General features: G+C 33.0%; 1 protein-coding gene across 4 annotated transcripts in view; it reads left to right on the top strand.

Annotated features, from left to right (window-relative positions):
- The window catches only part of LOC127712542 (uncharacterized), a 173,191-nt gene extending 155,266 nt beyond the window's left edge, over positions 1–17,925 (top strand). For all 4 annotated transcript variants that reach the window (XM_052219031.1, XM_052219030.1, XM_052219032.1 and 1 more), the window contains 3 exons: positions 4,969–5,054; positions 16,515–16,614; positions 17,250–17,925. In XM_052219031.1, coding sequence (XP_052074991.1) covers positions 4,969–5,054; positions 16,515–16,614; positions 17,250–17,572 — 509 coding nt within the window. In that variant the 3' untranslated portion in view covers positions 17,573–17,925. The remainder of the gene's footprint in view (positions 1–4,968; positions 5,055–16,514; positions 16,615–17,249) is intronic.
- The last annotated feature ends 8,973 nt before the right edge of the window (positions 17,926–26,898 follow it).

Raw genomic sequence — 26,898 nt, 5'->3', positions numbered from 1 at the left:
TGATTTAAACAAAAATTGAATATATGGGGTTCTTTGATATGCTGAATCTAACCATGTATTTATATTTTTTATTTGTGGATCCCGCTATCAAATTGGTTCATATTGAGGTCAAAAGGGTCCAAAATTAAACTTTGTTTGATTTCATCAAAAATTGAATTATTGGGGTTCTTTGATATGCCAAATCTAACCGTGTATTTAGATTTTTAATTTTAAGTCCCGTTTTTTAAATTGGTCTACATTAAGGTCCAAAGGGTCCAAAATTAAACTTAGTTTGATTTTAACAAAAATTGAATTCTTGGGGTTCTTTGATATGCTGAATCTAAACATGTGTTTAGATTTTTGATTATGGGCCCAGTTTTCAAGTTGGTCCAAGTTGGGGTCCAAAATTAAACTTTGTTTGATTTCAACAAAAATTGAATATATGGGGTTCTTTGATATGCTGAATCTAAACATGTATTTAGATTTTAGATTTTTGGCCCAGTTTTCAAGTTGGTCCAAACTAGGGTCCAAAATTAAACTTTGTTTGATTTCAACAAAAATTGAATATATGGGGTTCTTTGATATGCTGAATCTTACCATGTATTTAGATTTTTTATTTGTGGGCCCGCTATCAAATTGGTTCATATTGAGGTCAAAAGGGTCCAAAATTAAACTTTGTTTGATTTCATCAAAAATTGAATTATTGGGGTTCTTTGATATGCCAAATCTAACCGTGTTTTGAGATTTTTAATTTTGGGTCCCGTTTTTTAAATTGGTCTACATTAAGGTCCAAAGGGTCCAAAATTAAACTTAGTTTGATTTTAACAAAAATTGAATTTTTGGGGTTCTTTGATATGCTGAATCTAAACATGTGTTCAGATTTTTGATTATGAGCCCAGTTTTCAAGTTGGTCCAAGTTGGGGTCCAACAAAATTAAACTTTGTTTGATTTCAACAAAAATTGAATATATGGGGTTCTTTGATATGCTGAATCTAAACATGTATTTAGATTTTAGATTTTTGGCCCAGTTTTCAAGTTGGTCCAAACTAGGGTCCAAAATTAAACTTTGTTTGATTTCAACAAAAATTGAATATATGGGGTTCTTTGATATGCTGAATCTTACCATGTATTTAGATTTTTTATTTGTGGGCCCGCTATCAAATTGGTTCATATTGAGGTCAAAAGGGTCCAAAATTAAACTTTGTTTGATTTCATCAAAAATTGAATTATTGGGGTTCTTTGATATGCCAAATCTAACCGTGTTTTGAGATTTTTAATTTTGGGTCCCGTTTTTTAAATTGGTCTACATTAAGGTCCAAAGGGTCCAAAATTAAACTTAGTTTGATTTTAACAAAAATTGAATTTTTGGGGTTCTTTGATATGCTGAATCTAAACATGTGTTCAGATTTTTGATTATGAGCCCAGTTTTCAAGTTGGTCCAAGTTGGGGTCCAACAAAATTAAACTTTGTTTGATTTCAACAAAAATTGAATATATGGGGTTCTTTGATATGCTGAATCTAAACATGTATTTAGATTTTAGATTTTTGGCCAAGTTTTCAAGTTGGTCCAAATTGGGGTCCAAAATTAAACTTTGTTTGATTTCAACAAAAATTGAATATGTAGGGTTCTTTGATATGCTGAATCTTACCTTGTATTTAGATTTTTTATTTGTGGGCCCGCTATCAAATTGGTTCATATTGAGGTCAAAAGGGTCCAAAATCAAACTTTGTTTGATTTCATCAAAAATTGAATTATTGGGGTTCTTTGATATGCCAAATCTAACCGTGTATTTAGATTTTTAATTTTAAGTCCCGTTTTTTAAATTGGTCTACATTAAGGTCCAAAGGGTCCAAAATTAAACTTAGTTTGATTTTAACAAAAATTGAATTCTTGGGGTTCTTTGATATGCTGAATCTAAACATGTGTTTAGATTTTTGATTATGGGCCCAGTTTTCAAGTTGGTCCAAGTTGGGGTCCAAAATTAAACTTTGTTTGATTTCAACAAAAATTGAATATATGGGGTTCTTTGATATGCTGAATCTAAACATGTATTTAGATTTTAGATTTTTGGCCCAGTTTTCAAGTTGGTCCAAACTAGGGTCCAAAATTAAACTTTGTTTGATTTCAACAAAAATTGAATATATGGGGTTCTTTGATATGCTGAATCTTACCATGTATTTAGATTTTTTATTTGTGGGCCCGCTATCAAATTGGTTCATATTGAGGTCAAAAGGGTCCCAAATTAAACTTTGTTTGATTTCATCAAAAATTGAATTATTGGGGTTCTTTGATATGCCAAATCTAACCGTGTTTTGAGATTTTTAATTTTGGGTCCCGTTTTTTAAATTGGTCTACATTAAGGTCCAAAGGGTCCAAAATTAAACTTAGTTTGATTTTAACAAAAATTGAATTTTTGGGGTTCTTTGATATGCTGAATCTAAACATGTGTTCAGATTTTTGATTATGAGCCCAGTTTTCAAGTTGGTCCAAGTTGGGGTCCAACAAAATTAAACTTTGTTTGATTTCAACAAAAATTGAATATATGGGGTTCTTTGATATGCTGAATCTAAACATGTATTTAGATTTTAGATTTTTGGCCCAGTTTTCAAGTTGGTCCAAACTAGGGTCCAAAATTAAACTTTGTTTGATTTCAACAAAAATTGAATATATGGGGTTCTTTGATATGCTGAATCTTACCATGTATTTAGATTTTTTATTTGTGGGCCCGCTATCAAATTGGTTCATATTGAGGTCAAAAGGGTCCAAAATTAAACTTTGTTTGATTTCATCAAAAATTGAATTATTGGGGTTCTTTGATATGCCAAATCTAACCGTGTTTTGAGATTTTTAATTTTGGGTCCCGTTTTTTAAATTGGTCTACATTAAGGTCCAAAGGGTCCAAAATTAAACTTAGTTTGATTTTAACAAAAATTGAATTTTTGGGGTTCTTTGATATGCTGAATCTAAACATGTGTTCAGATTTTTGATTATGAGCCCAGTTTTCAAGTTGGTCCAAGTTGGGGTCCAACAAAATTAAACTTTGTTTGATTTCAACAAAAATTGAATATATGGGGTTCTTTGATATGCTGAATCTAAACATGTATTTAGATTTTAGATTTTTGGCCAAGTTTTCAAGTTGGTCCAAATTGGGGTCCAAAATTAAACTTTGTTTGATTTCAACAAAAATTGAATATGTAGGGTTCTTTGATATGCTGAATCTTACCTTGTATTTAGATTTTTTATTTGTGGGCCCGCTATCAAATTGGTTCATATTGAGGTCAAAAGGGTCCAAAATCAAACTTTGTTTGATTTCCTCAAAAATTGAATTATTGGGGTTCTTTGATATGCCAAATCTAACCGTGTTTTTAGATTTTTAATTTTGGGTCCTGTTTTTTAAATTGGTCTACATTAAGGTCCAAAGGGTCCAAAATTAAACTTAGTTTGATTTTAACAAAAAATGAATTCTTGGGGTACTTTGATATGCTGAATCTAAACATGTGTTTAGATTTTTGATTATGGGCCCAGTTTTCAAGTTTGTCCAAGTTGGGGTCCAAAATTAAACTTTGTTTGATTTCAACAAAAATTGAATATATGGGGTTCTTTGATATGCTGAATCTAACCATGTATTTTGATTTTGGACATTGGACCATAATAGGTAAATTAAAAAAATTGTGAAGTTCTTAGACCACATTCTTTCTGTGTCAGAAACCTATGCTGTGTCAAATATTTAATCACAATCCAAATTCAGAGCTGTATCAAGCTTGAATGTTGTGTCCATACTTGCCCCAACTGTTCAGGGTTCGACCTCTGCGGTCGTATCAAGCTGCACCCAGCGAAGCATTTTATTATTATTGCCTAATTTTCCAATCGATAGGTTTTCTCAAAAATTATAGCTTGCATTCTAAATGTTGATTGTATTATTTGTGTGCAGCATTTCTGGTAATTAGTCCCCTACCGACTAAGTCGATGGGGAATTTAGGTTTGCACTCCGTCCGTCTGTCTGTCTGTCCATCCGTCAGTCTGGCAAATCAGTTTTCCACACTTTTTTTCTTCATGCTTAAAGATATTGGATTTGATATTGGGTGTATTGTTTTATCATGACAAGTTACAGATCAAGTTTGAATTTTGTTCCGGTCTGACGATTTTTTGCAGAGTTATGGTCCTTGAACTTAGAAAATTCACTTTAATAATCAGTTTTCCACATTATTTTTTCTTCATGCTTGAAGATCATTATAGATCAAGTTAGAATTTTTTTCCAGTATAAATGAATTATTAACCGGTAGGGGACTATGTATTGCAAGACAATACTCACAGAAGGTTTGTTATCATTTGTATCAATGAAATATGCTAAAAGATAAATGGTTCTAAGTTTTAAGGGAAACTCAGTTGCTGAGTGGTCTAAGTAGTTCATTTACCACATGTATCACTAGTCTGTCAACACTAAGGGTCTGAGTTTCGAACCCTGCACCTGGCAGGTGGGCTTGACACCAATCTAAATTGACAAGGATTTTCAGTTTTCTGTCAAATGTTAGTGGTTCTCTCCAGCTTTCTCCACCAATTAAAACTGAATTGCCACGAAATAGCCAATAGTGCTGAAAGTGGTGTTTAACACAAACCAATGATCAATCAATCAAAGTTTTAAGTTAAACCTTAAGCTTTAAGTTGGATATTTATGACAGATTCTTATACAATAAGGCTATGATAAATCCAATCTTCAAATCAAAGGAAAATATATATCTTTTAAACTGTCAATTATTAATAAAACCCCATTAGAAAATCATTCATTGATGCAAGGATTTGTATAATGAGATATCATCCTTGATTGATGGGGAATTTACAATTTTTTAATAATCCTAAAATTCTTACTTATAATCAGTGCTTATTAAAAAACTTTTTTATAGAGAATTTCATTTTGATGATATTTTACCTATGTTGTTTAACAGATATAATTAACTTCCTTTTTACAATTTTGTTTCTATTATTTACAGACCCATCAGACTTGGGAGGAATATGGCAAGGACTTGTCAGGGTGAAGAAGACATTGTCAATGGATGTATTACCTCCCTTATATGAGGTAAGTTAAGCTAAATTACCTCCCCTGTATGAAGTTTTTAATAAATAATACCCAACTCTTAAAGGAGGGGATTACTGTTTTACCCCTTTCTGTCCATCCCATAAAATTTTTCTTAGGAACTTCAAATCATAAATTCCTGAAATTTGGTATCAAGCTTCTTGTAAGCATGCTCTACTGTGTTATGCATTTCACAATGCATCACTCATCAACTTAATTAATTCCTGTTTACAGAATTTTTTTATATACTAGTTGTCTCACACATATCTTCCATGTATTCAATATTCACCACATTTATCTTGAGAACTACAAACAGCTTTCTAAAATTTGGCCTTATTCTGCATGTTAGAAGGCTTGATTATGTGTGATGCATTTTCACAGCCATCACTGATCAACTTCCTAACATTCGTGTATGAAATTTTTGTCATATTTTCTCTGGAACTATGAAATACAGCTTCCTGAAATTTGGTATCTAGCATTGTGTTTTCATATGAAATGCTATCAACCTTCTGTTTACTGAATACTTAATGAAGGGGTATGGTAGTGAGTAGTAGCTAACAGTTCAACTGGTTATAACAGCATTACCTCCCCTGTATAAAGTAAGTAAAGGATACATCACTGCCCCTATATGAGGTAAGTAAAGGACATGTTACCTCCCTTATATAAAGTAAGTAAAGGATACATCACTGCCCCTATATGAGGTAAATAAAGGACATGTTACCTCCCTTATATAAAGTAAGTAAAGGATACATCACTGCCCCTATATGAGGTAAGTAAAGGACATGTTACCACCCTTATATAAAGTAAGTAAAGGGTACATCAGTGCCCCTATATGAGGTAAGTAAAGGACATGTTACCTCCCTTATATAAAGTAAGTAAAGGATACATCACTGCCCCTATATGAGGTAAGTAAAGGACATGTTACCTCCCTTATATGAAGTAAGTAAAGGGTACATCACTGCCCCTATATGAGGTAAGTAAAGGACATGTTACCTCCCTTATATAAAGTAAGTAAAGGGTACATCAGTGCCCCTATATGAGTTAAGTAAAGGACATGTTACCTCCCTTATATAAAGTAAGTAAAGGGTACATCAGTGCCCCTATATGAGGTAAGTAAAGGACATGTTACCTCCCTTATATAAATTAAGTAAAGGCTACATCACTGCCCCTATATGAGGTAAGTAAAGGACATGTTACCTCCCTTATATAAATTAAGTAAAGGCTACATCACTGCCCTATATGAGGTAAGTAAAGGACATGTTACCTCCCTTATATAAGGTAAGTAAAGGATACATTACCTCCCCAATATGGCTACAAAGAGTGTGATTATTTGTTTACATTTTACTTGAAAGTGTTTTACCCCACAATGGTACTCAGAATAGAATCATGTGCGGTTTCTGATTGGAGGATAGAGGATTGGAATTACTTGTAATCAAAAGCTTATCAATTTAGGTTTGAAATAATCAAATTCATTTTTTACAAAGCATAAAAAATATATTCAATTTCTGTACATAGGAGCCATTTAAGAATTGCCTTTTTCATTAAGTCCAAAAAATGGTCATTGTTTTTCAACTGCATTTGAAGTCAACTTTTGCTGTTGATGATGATGATGAGGATGATGACCATATATATTTTTATACGACCAGCAATTTCTTTTGCTATATAAGATAGATAGAAACTTATATAAAATAATGAGTCAAATATTGCTGAAATCGTCACTTGATGCCTTATAGGAGTTTTTGGCTTTAAATGATGTTTTTTTTTTTGTTTTTTTTTTGGCGTTTATGCCTGTTATCTTGAAAATTATAAAAGATAGATAGAAGTTTAAATTGCAAGACAAGATCTACCAATAAGTTAATGTGGTTGAAATAATGAGTCGACTCCTTATAGGAGTTATTTTCCTTAAATGACAATTTTTATACGACCGCAAAAATTTTTTGTGTTCGTATAATGCTATCATGTCGTCGTTGTCTTCCGAAGACACATTTGGTTTCCGGACAATAACTTTAGTTTAAGTGAATGAATCTCTATGAAATTTTACCAGAAGGTTCAATACCACAAAAGGAAGGTTGGGAATGATTTTAGGGGTTATGGTACCAACAGTTTAGGAAAAAGGGGCCAAAAACAAGCATTTTTATACACCAGTTTACCTGACGTATTATGGCATACCGTCCTCCGTCTGTCTGTCGTCAACATGTCGGACGTTAACTCAAAAATGCTTTAACCAATTTGCATAAAACTTTGGTGAATTGTTTATATCTATTGATGTGAGCTCCCTTTCGTTTTTTATAAAATTTAGATTTTACGTTTCCCAGTTATGGGGTTTTATTCATTAAAAAAAGGGGGATTTTCCAGTTTTCGGACAATAAGTCAAGACTGCTTTCACCAACTTGAAAGAAATTGTGATGAATTGTTTATATCTATTGACATGAGCTCCCTTTTGATTTTTATAAATTTTAGATTTTACGTTTCCGAGTCACAGGGTTTTATTCATAAAAAAAGGGGGGATTTTCCAGTTTTCAGAAAAAAACTCAAAAATGCTTTCAGCAATTCTTATGAAACTTTGGTGAATTGTTTGTATGTATTGATGTAAGCTCCCTTTAGAATTTTATAAATTTTACATTTTACATTTCATAGTTATGGGGTTTTATTCATTAAAAAAAGGGGTGATTTTCCAGTTTTCGGACAATAACTCAAAAATGCTGTCACCAATTCTCATGAAACTTTGGTGAACTGTTTAGATCTAATGATGTAAGCTCCCTTTTTATGCACCCGCCGTAGCGGTGGGGGCATCAAGTTTCACCCTTGTCCGTCTGTACGTACGAACGTCCCAAAATTGGTTTCCGTTCTCTAACTTGAGTTTGCCTCAACCAAATGTTATGAAACTTATACACAATGCTTATTACCACAAAACACAGATCAAGTTTGAATTTTGGTGGCATCACTTAAACCGTTCTAGAGTTATGTCCCTTTATAAATGGAAAAATTGCAAAATTTTTCGTTTCTGTTCTCTAACTTAAGTTTGCCTCACTCAAATGTTATTAAAATTATACACAATGCTTATTACCACAAAACACAGATCAAGTTTGAATTTTGGTGGCGTCACTTTAACCATTCTAGAGTTATGCCCCTTTATAAATGGAAAAATTGCTAAATTTTAAGTTTCCGTTCTCTTACTTAAGTTTGCCTAAACTGAATGTTATGAAACTGATACACAATGCTTATTACCACAAAACACAGATCAAGTTTGAATTTAGGTGGCGTCACTTTAACTGTTCTTGAGTTATGCCTCTTTATAAATGGAAAAATTGCAAAATTTTTATTTTCTTCTTAATATCAAGTAATTTTTATACGACCGCAAAAATTAAAAATTTTTTGGTCGTATATTGGTATGACGTTGGCGTCGTCGTCGTCGTCCGAAGACACATTGGTTTTCGCACTCTAACTTTAGTTTAAGTGAATGGATATCCATGAAATTTCACCATAAGGTTCAATACCACGAAAGGAAGGTTGGGATTGATTTTGGGGGTTATGGTACCAACAGTTAAGGAATTAGGGGCCAAAAAGGGGCCAAAAATAAGCATTTTTGTAACTTCCTGACAATAACTTGTGTGTAAGTGTATGGATCTCTCTGACATTGTACCACAAGGTTCCATATCACAAAGGGAAGGCTGTAATTGATTTTGGGGGTAATTGCCTCAAAATTTTAGGAATTAGGGGCCAAAAAAAGGGAAAAAAACAAGCATTTTTCTAGTTTCATGACAATAACTTGTGTGTAAGTGTTTGGATATTTCTGAAATTGTACTACAAGGTTCCATATCACAAAGGGAAAGCTGGAATTGAGTTTGGGGGTAATTGCCCGAAACGTTTAGGAATTGGGGGCCAAAAAGGGGCCAAAAATAAGCATTTTTCTAGTTTCCAGACAATAACTTGTGTTCAAGTGTATGGATCTCTCTGAAATTGTACTGCAAGGTGCCATACCACAAAGGGAAGGCTGGGATTGAGTTTGGGGGTGATGAATCATAAGGGGGTTCAAAAAATTTGGGGGGGGGGGGATTTTTTTTTTTTTTCCTTTTTTTTTTTTTTTCTTTTTTTTCTTTTTTTCCTTTTTTTTTTCTTTTAAAATTTTCCATTTTAAGTTGGTTATTTCTGATTTATATTTAAAAGCAAATAATAATGATATGGTAGGAGATACACACCAAACAGGATGTGTAAATTATTATATAATAAGTATTGTGCAATAGCAAGAAATTTTCAATTGCACAGTATTGCACAATAGCAAGAAATCTTCAATTGCACAGTATTGCGCAATAGCAAGAAATCTTCAATTGCACAGTATTGCGCAATAGCAGGAAATATCCAATAGCACAATATTGTGCAATAGCAAGAAATTGTCAATTGTACAGTATTGTGCAATAGCAAGAAATATTCAATTGCACAGTATTGTGCAAAAGAAGATACTTCGTATAAATTGCTTATTTCTTGATCAATTTCAATGGGGTTTATTCTTGAATTCTTGGGGTTCTTTAGTATGCTGAATCTAACCGTGTATTAAGTTTTTGGATTTTGGGCCCCGTTTTTAAATTGGTCCACATTGAGGTCCAAAGGGTCCAAAATTTAACTTTGTTTGATTTCATCAAAAATTGAATTATTGGGGTTCTTTGATATGCCGAATCTAACCGTGTTTTTAGCTTCTTAATTTTTGGTTCCGTTTTCAAATTGGTCTACATTAAGGTCCAAAGGGTCCAAAATTAAACTTAGTTTGATTTTAACAAAAATTGAATTTTTAGGGTTCTTTGATATGCTGAATCTAAACATGTATTTAGATTTTTGATTATTGGCCCAGTTTTCAAGTTGGTCCAAATCGGGGTCCAAAATTAAACTTTGTTTGATTTCAACAAAAATTGAATATATGGGGTTCTTTGATATGCTGAATCTAACCATGTATTTAGATTTTGATTTTTGGGCCCCGTTATCAACTTTGTCCACATTGAGGTCAAAAGGGTCCAAAATTAAACTTTGTTTGATTTCATCAAAAATTGAATTCTTGGGGTTCTTTGATATGCTGAATCTAACCATGTATTTAGATTTTGGATATTGGACCATAATAGGTGAATGTCTAATTTAAAATTTTTAAGTTCTTAGACCACATTCATTCTGTGTCAGAAACCTATGCTGTGTCAAATATTTAATCACAATCCAAATTCAGAGCTGTATCAAGCTAGAATGTTGTGTCCATACTTGCCCCAACTGTTCAGAGTTTGACCTCTGCGGTCGTATCAAGCTGCGCCCTGCAGAGCATTTTATTAAAATTGGAGTTATCTTCCTTTGTCCATGATTATAGTTGAATCAACTACAATCAATGCTTTATACAATGCAATGTTTAATTTTGACTTCCACTGATAAAACACAGATCAAGTTGAATTTGGGTAGTGTCACTTTAACCATTATTGAGTAATGCCCCTTTATAAATCGAAAGATTGCAAAATTTTTAGTTTCCATTCTGTAACTTAAGTTTGCCCCAACCAAACATTATGAAACCTATACACAAAATATTCATTACCACAAAACTAAGATCAAGTACAAATTTTTGTTTCTGTCTTCTAACTTTAGTTTGCCTCAACCAAATGTTATGAAACTTATACACAATGCTTATTACTACATAATACAGATTAAGTACGAAATTTGGTGGCGACACTTTTACCATTCTTGAGTTATGTCCCTTTATAAACATAAAAATTGCTGAATTTTTCGTTTCCGTTCTCTAACTTTAGTTTGTCTCAACCAAATGTTATAAAACTTATACACAACCGTACTAGAGTTATGCATGTTTACAAATAGAAAAATTGCTGATTTTTTAGTTTCTGTTCTCTACTTAAGTTAGCCTCAACCAAATGTGATGAGACTTACACACAATGCTTATTACCACAAAACTCAGATCAAGTTTAAATTTGGGTAGCGTCACTTTTACCGTTCTTCAGTTATGTCGCATTATAACTATATGATATGCAAGCGGGGGCATCATCCACATTTATTATTTTCATAAATTTCTAATATGACATTGAGAATTAATTGATATTTATTTGTTTATAGTCTGACAACAGATTTACTTAGTATTGCACAACAGCAAGAAATCTTTAATTGAATATAAATTCAATTCATATAACTAATTTCAAGTTCTTTGACTACATTTATTCAGAAACCTATAATATGTCAAATATTTAATTACAATCCAAATTCAGACCTGAATCAAGCTTGAATATTGTGTCCATTTTTGCCCGGACTGTTAAGGGTTGGACCTCTGCAGGCGTATCTAGCTGCGCTCAGTGAAGCAGTTTATTGTAGTTTCCGGACAATAACTTATGTGTAAGTGTATGGATCTCTCTGAAATTGTACCACAAGGTTCTATATCACAAAGGGAAGGCTGGGATTGAGTTTGGGGGTATTTGCCCCAAACATTCAGGAATTAGGGGCAAAAAAGGGGCCAAAAACAAGCATTTTTCTAGTTTCCAGACAATAACTTGTGTTTAAGTGTATGAATCTCTCTAAAATTGTACTACAAGGTTCCATACCACAAAGGGAAGGCTGGGATTGAGTTTTGGGGTAGTTACTCCAAGGGTAGGGGGGGTCAAAAAGTTTGGGGGGGGGGTTTCCAATTTTTTTTTCTTCAAAATTTTTGAATTTCAAATTTTTTGAAAAGCTTCAAGAAGAAATCTTCAATTGCACAGTATTGCGCAATAGCAAGAAATCTTCAATAGCACAGTATTCCGCAATAGCAAATCTTCAATTGCGCTATAGCACAGTATTGCGCAACAGCACAGTATTGCGCAACAGCACAGTATTGTGCAATAGCACAGTATTGCGCAATAGCAAGAAATCTTCAATTGCACAGTATTGCACAATAGCACAGTATTGGGGGAAATAGCAAGAAATCTTCAATAGCACAGTATTGCGCAATAGCAGGAAATCTTCAATTGCGCAACAGCACAGTATTGCGCTGTGATATTGCGCAATAGCAAGAAATCTTCAATTGAAAATAAATACAAATCTTTTAACCAATTTCAATGGGATTAATTTAAAGTCTTTAATTTTTGGGGGTTCTAACCTTGTAATACTATTTTGGATATTTGGCCCCATTTTTAAATTGGTCTACATTGAGGTCAAAAGGGTCCCAAATTAAACTTTGTTTGATTTCATCAAAAACTGAATTATTGCGTCTGTATGATATGCTGAATCTTATGTGCATATAGATTTTTTATTTTGGGCCCTGTTTTCAAATTAGTCCATCTTAAGGTTTGAAGGGTCCAAAATTAAACTTTGTTTGATTTCAACTAAAATTAAATTTTTGGTGTTTTTTTATATGCTGAATCTTAGCATGTTGTTAGACTTTGGATATCAGACCATTCTAGGTAAATTAAATGTCCCATTTCAAATTTTTAAGATCTTTGACCACATTTATTTTGTGTCAGAAACCTATATAATGTCAAAAGTTTGATCACAATCCAAATTCAGACAGTATCAAGCTTGAAAATTGTGTCTAAACTTGCCCCAACTGTTCAGAGTGTGACCTCTGCGGTCGTATCAGGCTGCACTCAGCGAAGCATTTTATTACTAATTCTTTTGGTGTTTTTGACTATTATCTAGAAAACTATAATAGCTAGTAAGAAACTTAAAAAAGCAAAAGTGATCAGCAAGCCAAGGATCTTCAAATGTGTCAGCATAGATGAAATTGTCAGTTGTCTTCCTATAGGATTTATTGCCCTTAATTGACAACTTTTTATACGACCGCAAAAAAATTTTTGTGGTCGTATATTGGTATGACGTTGGCGTCGTCGTCGTTGTCGGCGTCGTCCGAAGACACATTGGTTTTCGCACTCTAACTTTTGTTTAAGTGAATGGATCTCTATGAAATTTTACCACAAGGTTCAATACCACAAAAGGAAGGTTGGGATTGATTTTGGGGGTTATGGTACCAACAGTTAAGGAATAAGGGGCCAAAAAGGGGCCAAAAATAAGCATTTTTGTAACTTCCAGACATAACTTGTGTGTTAGTGTATGGATCTCTCTGACATTGTACCACAAGGTTCCATATCACAAAAGGAATGCTGGGATTGATTTTGGGGGTAATTGCCTCAAAATTTTAGGAATTAGGGGCCAAAAAAGGGTAAAAAAACAAGCATTTTTCTAGTTTCATGACAATAACTTGTATGTAAGTGTATGGATCTTTCTGAAATTGTACTACAAGGTTACATATCACAAAGGGAAAGCTGGAATTGAGTTTGGGGGTAATTGCCGAAACGTTTAGGAATTGGGGGCCAAAAAGGGGCCAAAAATAAGCATTTTTCTAGTTTCCAGACAATAACTTGTGTTCAAGTGTATGGATCTCTCTGAAATTGTACTGCAAGGTACCATACCACAAAGGGAAGACTGGGATTGATGATGGGGGGGTAATTGCCTCAATATTTTAGGAATTAGGGGCCAAAAAGGGGCAAAAAACAAGCATTTTTCTAGTTTCAGGACAATAACTTGTGTGTAAGTGTATGGATCTTTCTGAAATTTTACTACAAGGTTCCATATCACAAAGGGAAAGCTGGAATTGAGTTTGGGGGTAATTGCCCTAAACGTTTAGGAATTTGGGGCCAAAAAGGGGCCAAAAAACAAATTTTTCTAGTTTCCAGACAATAACTTGTGTTCAAGTGTATGGATCTCTCTGAAATTGTACTGCAAGGTGCCATACCACAAAGGGAAAAAAAAAATTTTTTTTTCTTTTTTTCCTTTTTTTTTCTTTTAAAATTTTCCATTTTAAGTTGGTTATTTCTGATTTATATTTAAAAGCAAATAATAATGATATGGTAGGAGATACACACCAAACAGGATGTGTAAATTATTATATAATAAGTATTGTGCAATAGCAAGAATTTTTCAATTGCACAGTATTGCACAATAGCAAGAAATCTTCAATTGCACAGTATTGCGCAATAGCAAGAAATCTTCTATTGCGCAATAGCAAGAAATATCCAATAATAGCACAATATTGCACAATAGCAAGAAATTGTCAATTGTACAGTATTGCGCATTAGCAAGAAATATTTAATTGCACAGTATTGTGCAAAAGAAGATACTTCGTATAAATTGCTTATTTCTTGACCAATTTCAATGGGGTTTTATTCTTGAGGTTCTTTAATATGCTGAATCTAACCGTGTATTTAGTTTTTGGATTTTGGGCCCGGTTTTTAAATTGGTCCACATTGAGGTCCAAAGGGTCCAAAATTAAACTTTGTTTGATTTCATCAAAAATTGAATTATTGGGGTTCTTTGATATGCCGAATCTAACCTTGTATTTAGATTCTTAATTTTTGGTTCCGTTTTCAAATTGGTCTACATTAAGGTCCAAAGGGTCCAAAATTAAACTTAGTTTGATTTTAACAAAAATTGAATTTTTAGGGTTCTTTGATATGCTGAATCTAAACATGTATTTAGATTTTTGATTATTGGCCCAGTTTTCAAGTTGGTCCAAATCGGGGTCCAAAATTAAACTTTGTTTGATTTCAACAAAAATTGAATATATGGGGTTCTTTGATATGCTGAATCTAACCATGTATTTAGATTTTTGGGCCCCGTTATCAACTTTGTCCACATTGAGGTCAAAAGGGTCCAAAATTAAACTTTGTTTGATTTCATCAAAAATTGAATTCTTGGGGTTCTTTGATATGCTGAATCTAACCATGTATTTAGATTTTGGATATTGGACCATAATAGGTGAATGTCCGATTTAAAAATTTTAAGTTCTTAGACCACATTCATTCTGTGTCAGAAACCTATGCTGTGTCAAATATTTAATCACAATCCAAATGCAAAGCTGTATCAAGCTTGAATGTTGTGTCCATACTTGCCCCAACTGTTCAGGGTTCGACCTCTGCGGTCGTATCAAGCTGCGCCCTGCGGAGCATTTTATTTATCCCTTTTTGTGATTTTGGAAAAAAAACTATGATCAACTGTTAACAAAAAAAATGATCAGCAATGCAAGATCAACAAAAAAGACATTTCAGTCTTGAATTATATTCTAGTCTTCAATGTCTATTTTTAAGATGCACATAGACTTAGGTGAGTGACACATCCTCCTCTGAGAGCCTCTAGTGTTGATTAAACAATGTAATTTCTGATAGGAACACCATTTACATCTAAAACTGTGTCTCACTTTTACTATGAAGTTTCATTAATCATATACTGGAATAAAAAGTTCACATCAAGTACTTTAATCCCATGCTATACTCACCAAGTTGCATTATTCTCATTAAAAAAAACCTTGCCATCATTTCTGAATTTGCAGCATTTAATCTCCTCACCTTTTGTAACAATTTTGAAAGAATTTAAAGACAATATTTATACTTGGGTTTAACTTGTCCCTTGTGTATTTATTTGCATGAGATGCCTAGAACCTGTATGAAACTAGTTTAAGAACAAATTGAAAGCACTTCAAGATACTTTCAGGTTGTAATTGTAAAGATTGATAATAAATCATTTCAACATTCAAGACTACATAAAGTATCAAAGCCAGCCACTGTCTCCAGACTACATTTTATTATATTTATTTTTGAAAATGTCAGGAAATAAGATGTAGGTTATAAATTATTAAGTCAGCTACCCAAAGACAAACAAAACTAATTGACAATCAGAGGTCAAACATTGGATCATAGTAACTTTTACAGACACAATTTAGTTCATCATCATAACAAATATTTAATTTTAGAGACCCGCAGTTTTTTAACCTGATCCCTATTCTGTGTAATATTCTGGGCTTCTTATTAAATATACATATAGATTGTTTGGTTTTCTACACATCGATATTTTTAATTATTACATTGGTAGCATTGAATTACATTGATTTCCCAGTCAAATAAAAACCGATAATTTCACATGTGAAATAAACGTGGTTATTTCACTCTCTGACGTCATACAACAATAGGCGTTGTCAAGACGTCGATAACGTCGGATCAAAACAAATTGTGAATGCGTAGAAAAAAAATATAGTTCCTTACATTTTCTACATTAATTTCATTAAAAAAAGCCATTTGCCAATGTAATAAAAAGAATAACTAGTCAAAGAATTCAAATATCGAAAAATATTCAACTCGTGACCGAACAACACTGATAATTAACTCATGCGCTACGCGCATTAGTGAATTAATGTGTTGTTCGGTCACTCGTTGAATATTTTTCTCTATTTGAATTCTTCGATTAGTTATTCTATAATTATCAGCTGCAGGCCATAATGGGAACCTTTATAACGAATGAGCTAAAAGGCTTTACATTGTGTCAAGGCTGATATTTATTATTTGTATATACACAGAAAATACATAATCTGTTTATAGTGCTATTTCTGGTTTGATTAAAGTTATAGTGTTAGATTCTGTGTAACATGTTAGGTTTCACATATGATATACGTTTTATTTAATTTTACAGGGACAATTTTACAATTTGACACCAAATCTGTGTAACATGTTAGGATTATCATACAGTAGAATATATAACATACTCAAGTTACAAGGACTTTATTCCTTAGGTAAGAATTAAAAATTTTATTATCCTGAAATGGAATATTGTGTTTCAAATTCATGACATAAAAATCCTTTCATGTCCTTGATAAAACAAAGAAAACTAAATCAGTGCTTTAATTATTCTTCATCTCACATTGAGGCCACCAACTAAGAGCAATATATATCTTACACCTCACTACTAGTTAAATTGCCCCTAGCACTGGTTTGATCTTAATTTGCTGCATGTCAAGTACATGCTAAGCATACATCTGTTCATGATGTTTTTAAAATTGTTGTCATATCTTATATTCCTACCTACCATCTACCTCAGCATCCTTCAGTTTTATACTTGCAAAATTTTCTATTTGAAGACAGTTCACTGTAGGTTTAGGAAAACATTCAGTTAAGCCTTTCTTGTTATGTGAGTCCTCTGCCCATTTTTATATAGAATTCAACCAAACAATATTAGCCCTTAAAAGTATATATGATAAACCCCAATTTAGGTGTTGGCCCAGCTGTCCAATGCAGAAAATATGTTGTAGAGTTGCCTTTCAGCATTTGGTTCATACTATCATAATAACACACAGTCCAGACATATCTCTGTGTAAACAGTTTAGTTATTGCTCTTAAGATTTAAATTTAATTTTATATTTATTTGCAGGTATCAGTGTGCAGTTATTAACAGAAAGAGTCCTTGCAGCAATCTTTATCTTTATATTCTTAATAGATGAATATGCAACCATAGACAAGACTATGATCTCAGATGTCATGATTACCCATGATGCATCTGATCATGCCGTCAACTTTAGAATTCTGTACAAAGGGAAATCTCAAAATGTGAAACTAATAAAGAAAGAACTTGTTATTGTTTATAAGTGGTTGTTACAAATGAAAAGGGAACACTCAAATCTTGTCAGGGATTTAGAACTTGGGAAAAGTGTGGAAGATTTAATACGTAATTTGTATTTTGCATGTAAAATTTAAATGTAAATCCCTGAATTTAAAATTAAATGACAAGAAGAGTTTTAAGACATGTGCAGTTATGATACATGACAATAAAAGCATATAGTTGGAAAAAAAATTTGGAGTACATTGCTGCATTCTTAAGATAATTAACTTGATAAAATAATTGTCTGAATATTTCATTACCTTCTGTATTCCTCATGATACATTTAACCATAACTTTTTTGAGTGATTCGTATTTAATTCTGTGATATGTACAGTAGATATGTGATATATAATGTATACATTAATCTTTTACTGTAATAAAAACTTGTGTGATATGTGATACCATTATTTATACATAAATCTTTTAAAAAAATAAACAATTGATTGAATATTTGTCAGATTCTGATTATGACATTGTACTTTAATCTGTGACCTTCAAAACATTGTTCAAATTAAGCAGTTGTTGGCTTTCAAATATTTTTGGCTTTGAGTGTTCCTAATGAAGGAAAACCCAGAAAGAATTTGGAAGCATGAAATGTATAAAGATAATATAACTGGAAAGATTTCAAATAAGTCTACACAGTTTCCAGTCTTAACATTAAACAGCTATAACTGTGATCCATAACGTGAGGCAGATCCAGGGGGAATGAGGGCATATGCCCCCTTTTGATAGCCCAGGAAAAAAATAAAATTCATGTTTCTCACGATTTATATGAGTTTTATATGACCGCAATAGTGGTATGACATTGTCGTTGTCATCGTCAGTGTCATCCAAAAACATTTTATTTCCAGACAATAACCTGAGTATAAGTGTATGGATCTCTATGTAATTGTATCACAAGGTTTCATACCACAAAAAGAAGGTTAGGTATGGCCCTAACCGTTTAGGAATTAGGGGCCATAAATGGGCCAAAAGCATGCATTTTTCTGGTTTCCGGACAATAACTAGAGTATAAATCCATGCATCTCTATGAAATTTTACCACAAGGTTCCACACAGAAAAAGGGATATTGGGATTGATTATAGGGGTTATGGCCTAAACCAATAAGGAAAAAAGAGTAAAAACAATACTTTTCTTATACTTTGTATAAATTGCTTATTTCTTAAATAATTTCAATGGGGTTTAACTCAAAGTCTTGAATTCTTTGGGTTTCTTGATAATGGACCCGTTTTCAAATTGGTCCAGCTCAATGCTATATATTTCACTTTCCTGGATTTATATACACCCCCTCCCCCATTTTATAAATCCTGGATCTGCCCCTGATAACTATATGTTTACATTTAAAACATCAGTTGAAGCTGTACTTTATTCTTTATGTACAAAGCCACTTTTATTGTTTGCAAATTAATAACAACTGAGTTAAAGCAGAACTTCACTGACAGAGGTACAGAAAAGCAATAATCTACAGACTGTCAAAATGCATATCTGATTCTTGTGAAGTTATTGTTGTATTCAATATGGATTTTGTATTTTGTTGCATGGTCAAAACAAGATTAAATACAAAAACGTATAACAAAAATACCAAACTTTTCAATAATAAAGACATTTTTTTCTTAATCCAGAACTTGATCTCACACACAAAAAAAATCTGAAGTATGACACGCAGTACAACTGCTCGCATAAAATAAACGTTACAATACACATCCAGATTTAGTTACAATACACATCCAGATTCAATTACAATACACATCCTGATTCAGTTACAATACACATCCAGATTTAGTTACAATACACTTCCAGATTTAGTTACAAAACACATCCAGATTTAATTACAATACATATCCAGATCCAGTTACAATACACATCCAGATGCATTCACAATACACATTTAGATCCATTCACAATACACATTTAGATCAAGTAACAGTACACATCCAGATTCATATACAATAAGCATCCAGATCCAGTTACAATGCACATCCAGATCCAGTAACAATAAACATCCAGATCGAGTAACAGTACACCTGAAGATTTAGAAGCAATACACATCGATGGCCAGTTAAAATACACATCCAGATCAGGTTAAAATACACATTCAGATCCAGTTAAAATACACATCCAGTTCCAGTTACAATACACAGCAAGATCTAGTTACAATACACATCATGATCCAGTTACAATACACATCCAGATTCAGTAGCAAAACACATCCGGATCAGGTTACAATACACATCCAGATTCAATTACAATACACATCAAGATTCACTTACAATACACATCCTGATTCAGTTACAATACACATCCAGATTCAGCTACAATACACATCCACATTCAGTTACAAAACACATCCAGATTCAGTTACAATACACATCCAGATTCAGTTACAAAATACATCCAGATTCAGTTACAATACACATCCAGATTTAGTTCCAATACACATCCAGATTCAGTTACAATACACATCCAGATTCATATACAATATGCATCCAAATTTGATTACAATACACATCCAGATCAAGTAACAATACACATCCAGATTTAGTTACGATACATATCCAGATTCAGTAACAATACACATCCAGATTTAGTTACAATACACATCCAGATTCAGTTACAATTCACATCCAGATTAAGCTTCAAAATACATCCAGATTTAGTTACAATACACATCCAGATGAGTAACAGTACACATCCAGATTCAGTTTCAATACACATCCAGATATGTAAATGTCTAAAACAGATCCCAAATCAAAGGTCAAATGAAAACCCTTCACAAACAAAAAAAAACATAATATTACCATCTACAAATCTATAGGTTCTATTCACACAGAAATTCCAGGAAAACTGGTTAAATAATACTATATTAAAGGTTGTGGAAGGTTATTTTTATTCATCTACAATAACTCCAAGTAAATCAGCAACATTATACCTGTTTCTCTGAATTTTAATCCATTCATGTACCGCAAGAAAAACATTCAAATGAGAAAGGTAAATATGCTAGATATATACTTACTGGAGGTTTGATGAGATGATTAAAGCCGTAAATTTTCTCCTTGACAACATTTATGTACGTTTCAGCAATAATGCTTATCGACAGGCTGTAGGTATTCATTCATATGAGCACCAATTGTGCCCCTATAATAGCAGACTTGTTCCTATACTGTTATGAATCACATTGTATGGCCAAACTCAGTAAAGAACGTCTAAATTCCATTTAATTGATAAATTCAACAACATTTACCGTTATCTTGATGATATTTTTATGGCCCCGCCGTAGCGGAGGGGGCATTAAGTTTTACCCTTGTCCGTCTGTACGTCCGTCCGTACGTCCCAAAATTGGTTTCCGTTCTATAACTTTAGTTTGCCTCAACCAAATGTTATGAAACTTATACACAATGCTTATTAACACAAAACACAGGTCAACTTTGAATTTTGTTGGCGTCACTTTTACCGTTCTAGAGTTATGCCCCTTTACATATGGAAAAAATGATGAATTTTTCGTTTCCGTTCTCTAACTTGAGTTTGCCTCAACCAAATGTTATGAAACTTATACACAATACTCATTACCACAAAACTCAGATCAAATACAAATTTGGGTAGCGTCACTTTTACAGTTCTTGAGTTATGTCCCTTTATAACGTTATACACAAGTGGGGGCATCATCTGTATCCCACGGACACATTCTCCATTTATTTCATTAAATACTCAAGAATTCTCCAAATATACTGATGAAATTTACCCAAAGGAACTTACTTTAAATAAATAAAATATTAACATCAATAACTGTCCTTTCCTAGATTTAGATATTTCAGTGTTACACCAGAAACTCTACGCAAAAATTTACGAAAAAAGGGGTGATTTTTCTTTTCCTATTGTTAATTTTCCTGTTTTGGACGGTGATTTTCCTTTGGCACCGTCCATTATGGTGTTTATATATACCAACTTGTTCGCTATGCCCGTGTCTGTAGTGACGTTTTGGATTTCGATGAGCATAATCTATGTATTACTACGAAATTATTAAGTCAGGGATTTCGTTACCGTGCAAAAATTACTTAAAACCTTTAATAAATTCTTCCATAGATACAAAGATTTGGTTTGCAAGTTTGGTTGTACCTGTAGAAAACTTATTTCAAACAGAAAAGCACATATCAAATTTTACGGTGTGTTGTTAACCAAGCCCGAAAATGTAGATACGATCCGGGTAAATTTATGAATCCTTTAAATAAACTGGTTCTAAAAGGTTACCAATTCAACACTGTATTTGAATATTGTTTTGTTGGTATAAATATTGATTTTGTTATCAGTCTTATCAGTGAATTAAAACCATACTTAGTATTACTGGTATACACATAATGTTCTTTCATGGTAATACAATCTGTCGATACCTATATTTTGGCATTGCACGAGGCCATGTTTTTCTCTGACTGTTAATGACGTCTTTACAATAAATCCATTGGATGTTGGACGTGTACTGATTGATATTTTTGTCTAAGATACATGATTTTTTAAGTTGTTATTGGCTTCGAACTACTAGCTGTCAGTAACTGCGAGTACTCTCAGACCTGTACTTAGTGTCTTTTTTGTTGTTAGGGATGAGGGATGGATAAATATACCCTCCCACGTCCGGTCTGTGTCTTTTGTTTTATTTTTTTTCTGCTTTGTATCGATCTGATGAGTAAAGCCCTTTTCAACTGATTTTTATAGTTTGTTCTTATGTTGTTACACATTCTTTATGTGCCTGTCCCAAGTCAAGAGCCTGTAGTTTAGTGGTCGTTGGTTCATGTCTGTCATGTTTGTCATATTTGTTTTGCGTAAATTGTTTTGTTATAAATTAGGCCGTAATTTTTCTCAATTGAATTGTTTCATATTTTTCATGTCAGTGCCTTTTGTAGCCGATTATACGGTTTAGGTTTTTCTCGTTGTTGAAGGCCGTACGTTTGCCTATAATTCCTTACATCAACTTCATTTGAACTTAGGTGGATAGTAGTCTCATTGGCAATCATACCACATCTCCTTATTTTATATTAAAAGTCATATATCCATTCTTATTTTTAATAGCTCTCATAATTTCTGTGCAAATTTCAAAAAGAAATATAATAAGTAATTCCAGTTCTTATGGTTTTCTCAATTTAAAGTCAAATGAGTCAATATTGTGATTGTCCTTTTCTTGCATGAACACATATCATCATTGGTTTCTCTCCATTCATTCACTGATTCAACAAAATGCCATTGCATTGATCCTAGAATTTTCTCAAAAACATGTACAAAATCCTTAAGTTTTCTACACCAATTCAACAAGGAACCCAAACAAGTGATACATGTACCAGATTCTATGTATTCTTATTATGTATCCGAGGTGATCTCCTTGACCGAGTAGATTTATAACCGCCATTAGCTGCGCTAGTACAGTACTCTTTTATATCAGTTGGTAGTTCGATAATTAAGTGTGGCAGAGACTCCGGGAACGATCCCCAGTGGTACATTGATTAGTTTGGAAGGAAACTAGGAGAGTACACCTTTTAAAATCCGTTGATCGGTTAAGTCAATGTGACATGAGTCCCGGGTACGACACTCATGTGGTACATTGAACAGTTTGGAAGGAAACACCTTTAATAATCCGTTGATGGGTTAAGCCAGTGTGGCAGGGACCCCAGGTACGATCCCATGTGGTACATTGATTATTTTGGACGGAAACTAGTAGAGAACACCAGGTCTTTAATTAATAATTCGTTGATCGGTTAAGTCAGTTTGGCAGGGGTCCCGGGTACGATCTCCATGTGGTATATATATATATATTATACCCTCTAATAAGAAATTTGTTTTGCATGCACACGTATAAAAATTGCGGTTTTTATCCAACGCAATCATAGGTTTGAACGTTGTTTTCAATTTAGACTTGTTTATATTTTTTCGTTTGGGCTTGTATTATATTTGCCTTCGGGTTTATATGATCCGTTCATCCTATTTTGACTCTTCAAAATTCAAGAGTCTATCCTAAATTGAGGTAAATTGTATGGCTTTCCAAATACCGTTTCGATTCCTAACATCACTGAAGAGACATTAATTGTCGAAATCCGGATATGGTGTACAAAAACCTTTGCACCTTTTGTTTGCGGTATACCATCTTTTCCGCAAGTTTATTGTTTTCTGTTTAGTATTTAATTTATAATTAAGATCCATTTATTACATCGGTGATCCGGTCGTTTATTTGGCAATCGCCAATGGCAGTCAGCTGGGTTTAAGAACATTTGTTGTCAAATGCGTTTTGTTAAAATATACTTTTTCACTTTTTTGGTCTTTTGGAAAATGTTGTTTGTGCTGTATTTAGACCCCTCTAACAAGAAATTTGTTTTGCATGCACACGTATAAAAATTGCAGTTTTTATCCAACGCAGACATAGGTTTGCACGTTGTTTTCAATTTAGACCAAATACCGTTTCGATTCCTAACAACACTGAAGAGACATTAATTGTCGAAATCCGGATATGGTGTACAAAAACCTTTGTACCTTTTGTTTGCGGTATACCATCTTTTCCGCAAGTTTATTGTTTTCTGTTTAGTATTAGATTTATAATTAAGATCCATTTATTACATCGGTGATCCCTTTATTTGGCAATCGCCAATGGCAGTCAGCAGGGTTTAAGAACATTTGTTGTTCGACCTGTTAGTCAAATGCGTTTTGTTAAAATATACTTTTTCACTTTTTTGGTCTTTTGGAAAATGTTGTTTGTGCTGTATTTAGACCCCTCTAACAAGAATTTGTTTTGCATGCACACGTATAAAAATTGCGGTTTTTATCCAACGCAATTATAGGTTTGAACGTTGTTTCAATTTAGACTTGTTTATATAATTATGTATCATGATATATATATATAGATTAGTTTGGAAGAAAACTAGTAGAGTACAAATTTAAAATCAGTTAATCGGTTGTTAAGCAGTGTGGCAGAGGCCCCGGGTGCGATCCCTCGTGGTACATCGAATATATTGGGAGGAAAGTCCAACTCGCACTTCGAAAGTCCACCGCTATCATTATAGCTGTCAACTATTTAACAACAATACATTTACACTAGTCTACAATTAGAAAAAAAAAAATGTGCCATTGATTCCCAGGCATTAAATATACTAAATATTATAATTAGGGGACGACCATTTGATATTCTTATAGCCAGAGGGTTTTAAAAATGAATAGTCTGGCATGGTGAGAACTGAAATGAATAAAAATTATATTACCCAAGACAGGATGAAAAGGAATATTCTGCAACAATTAAAGCAGCAATTTGCAGGAATTAGTTTGTACAAGGCATAGACACAATTTTGCTAAGCAAAAAAACGATCCTCGCAAAAGGTGAAAATGAATATTCCGTCAGAAAAAAATCCTGTCGCCTTTTATCTGCTTCCGTCATGGTATCTCCCATTCGATTGTCATAAATTATGTAGCTTTCAAACTATTTTAATCTTTTAGTCCTCTCCTGTTGAAGAGATAGTTTCTCTTTAATTCCCTTATACTTTTTATATTGTTCTTCGTCTTCTGACTTTTAAATAAATACCATTTGTTGAGACAGTTATACAGCTGAGTTCAATAAATATATAAATAAGAAGATGCGACATGATTGCCAATGAAACAATCATACGCGCCAGAGACCATTCTCCTATTTTTTTTAAACGGAGTCGATTCGTTGTAGAGCGGAGAGGGGTCACATTAATGAACGTTTATACCTCTATCAGAAGATTTACTCTGCGTTTTTCTTTATCTTTTTGGGCCATGTTGTCACAGAATAGAAGTTCCTTCATAATATAAGTTCCAAATGGAAACAATATTCTGGAATATTATTTCCACTGGAATAAATATTACAGTAAATGTTCCTAACGGAATAAATGGTATAGAATATTTGTTCCAATAGGAACAGATATTATGACATTGTTTATAACAAAGTTTCCAGTGGAACTTCTGTTAGGCGGAACAAGTATACGTTGACAATGTGAGCTAATCATGCCATTAATTGGCGCCCGTGAGGGTCACCCGTCTGTTGTCTGTAAAGTCTTCATATAACCCTTTTTCAAAACTTTACTCTTCTCTTCTGAAACCACTGAATAATTTCAGAATGTATTGACTTTTTTGTCCCGACAAGAGTCATCTTTGTCTTAACGATGGAAACAATAATAATTTTTTTTATTTCTTAAATGATGGACTTCAGATTTGAAACATATCGAGATCATCATTTCATTCTTTAACAAATTCTCTGCAATAATGAAGGAACAGTTCATGGTGCTGAGTTCTCAGTAACCCTCTTTGAAGCCTACTTTAGTTTTTGTTCTGGGTTCAGTTATATTGGTATTAATGGAGTTATTTCTCTTTATTGACGATTTTTACCAATTTTTCGTGTTTTTAGAAATAAGATGTGTTATGAGTGCCAATAAGACAACTCTCCATCCAAGTCGCAATGTGTAAAAAGTAAACAATTATAGGTCAAAAATAGTATCGATGGATATACAATTTTAAAAGCAAAATTGATCAGCAAGACAAGATCTACAAATACGTCAAAGGGTCGAAATCGTCAGGCTACTCCTTATTTCAGTTCTTGCTCTGTTATGACGTACGGTTTTTACCCTTTTTTTTGCGGTTTTCTGCCTATTACCTTGGAAAATATAAAATGATAGATACACCGAATATCTGATTAAAAGTCAAAAACATGAGAAGCGAACATCCTTAAGGTTCAATATGGTGTATATGATCTATCATTTTAAAACATTTTAACCTCTATCTTAATGCGATATTTAAGTAGTATCTGTTTAATACTTTCTTTCAATCACTCCTTTCACATTATTGCTGTCTTTTCCACCTACTCTATAAGCAGTTTACTTTTTTCCATCTTTCAAAAGACTGCAAGCACCATTATAGTTCCATTTTTTGCTTATTATCTTGCAATTTATACTGATAGATAGAGAGAAACTTGAAATAACAAAACTAATTTGCAAGACAAAAATTATCTATAAACAAGTTAAATTTTGCCAAAGTAAAGCCTACATAGGAGTAATTTCCCTTAAATATCGAATTTTTTTTGTGTATGGGCAAAAAATACAGAAGCCATAGATAAGATGGATAAGATATTTATTGGTGTAAAATCCATACAATCGGATTGCTACTAAATACACGAAATAACTCAAATAAACAATACACAATACTAATATGTACCATTTACCGAAAAAAAAATCTTAGAGAGAAACTGTAAAAAGAAAAAAAGTGATCAGCAATACATGATCAACAAAACAGAGATTTTTGTCAAGAATTCTATTATAGTCCAAGTTGGCAATTGATAGACCAAGGTGAGCGACACAGGCTATTTAGAGCCTCTAGTTATTTCGTCATAGGATGACCTGACCCGATCCTAAGAAAATTTGTGAATTATGATAACATTTTTATA

This window comes from Mytilus californianus, unplaced genomic scaffold (assembly GCF_021869535.1).
Source record: "Mytilus californianus isolate M0D057914Y unplaced genomic scaffold, xbMytCali1.0.p SCAF_8, whole genome shotgun sequence".
Taxonomy (NCBI): domain Eukaryota; kingdom Metazoa; phylum Mollusca; class Bivalvia; order Mytilida; family Mytilidae; genus Mytilus; species Mytilus californianus.
The sequence above is the reverse complement of the archived record's forward strand: the minus strand, read 5'-3'. Positions and strand labels throughout refer to the sequence as shown.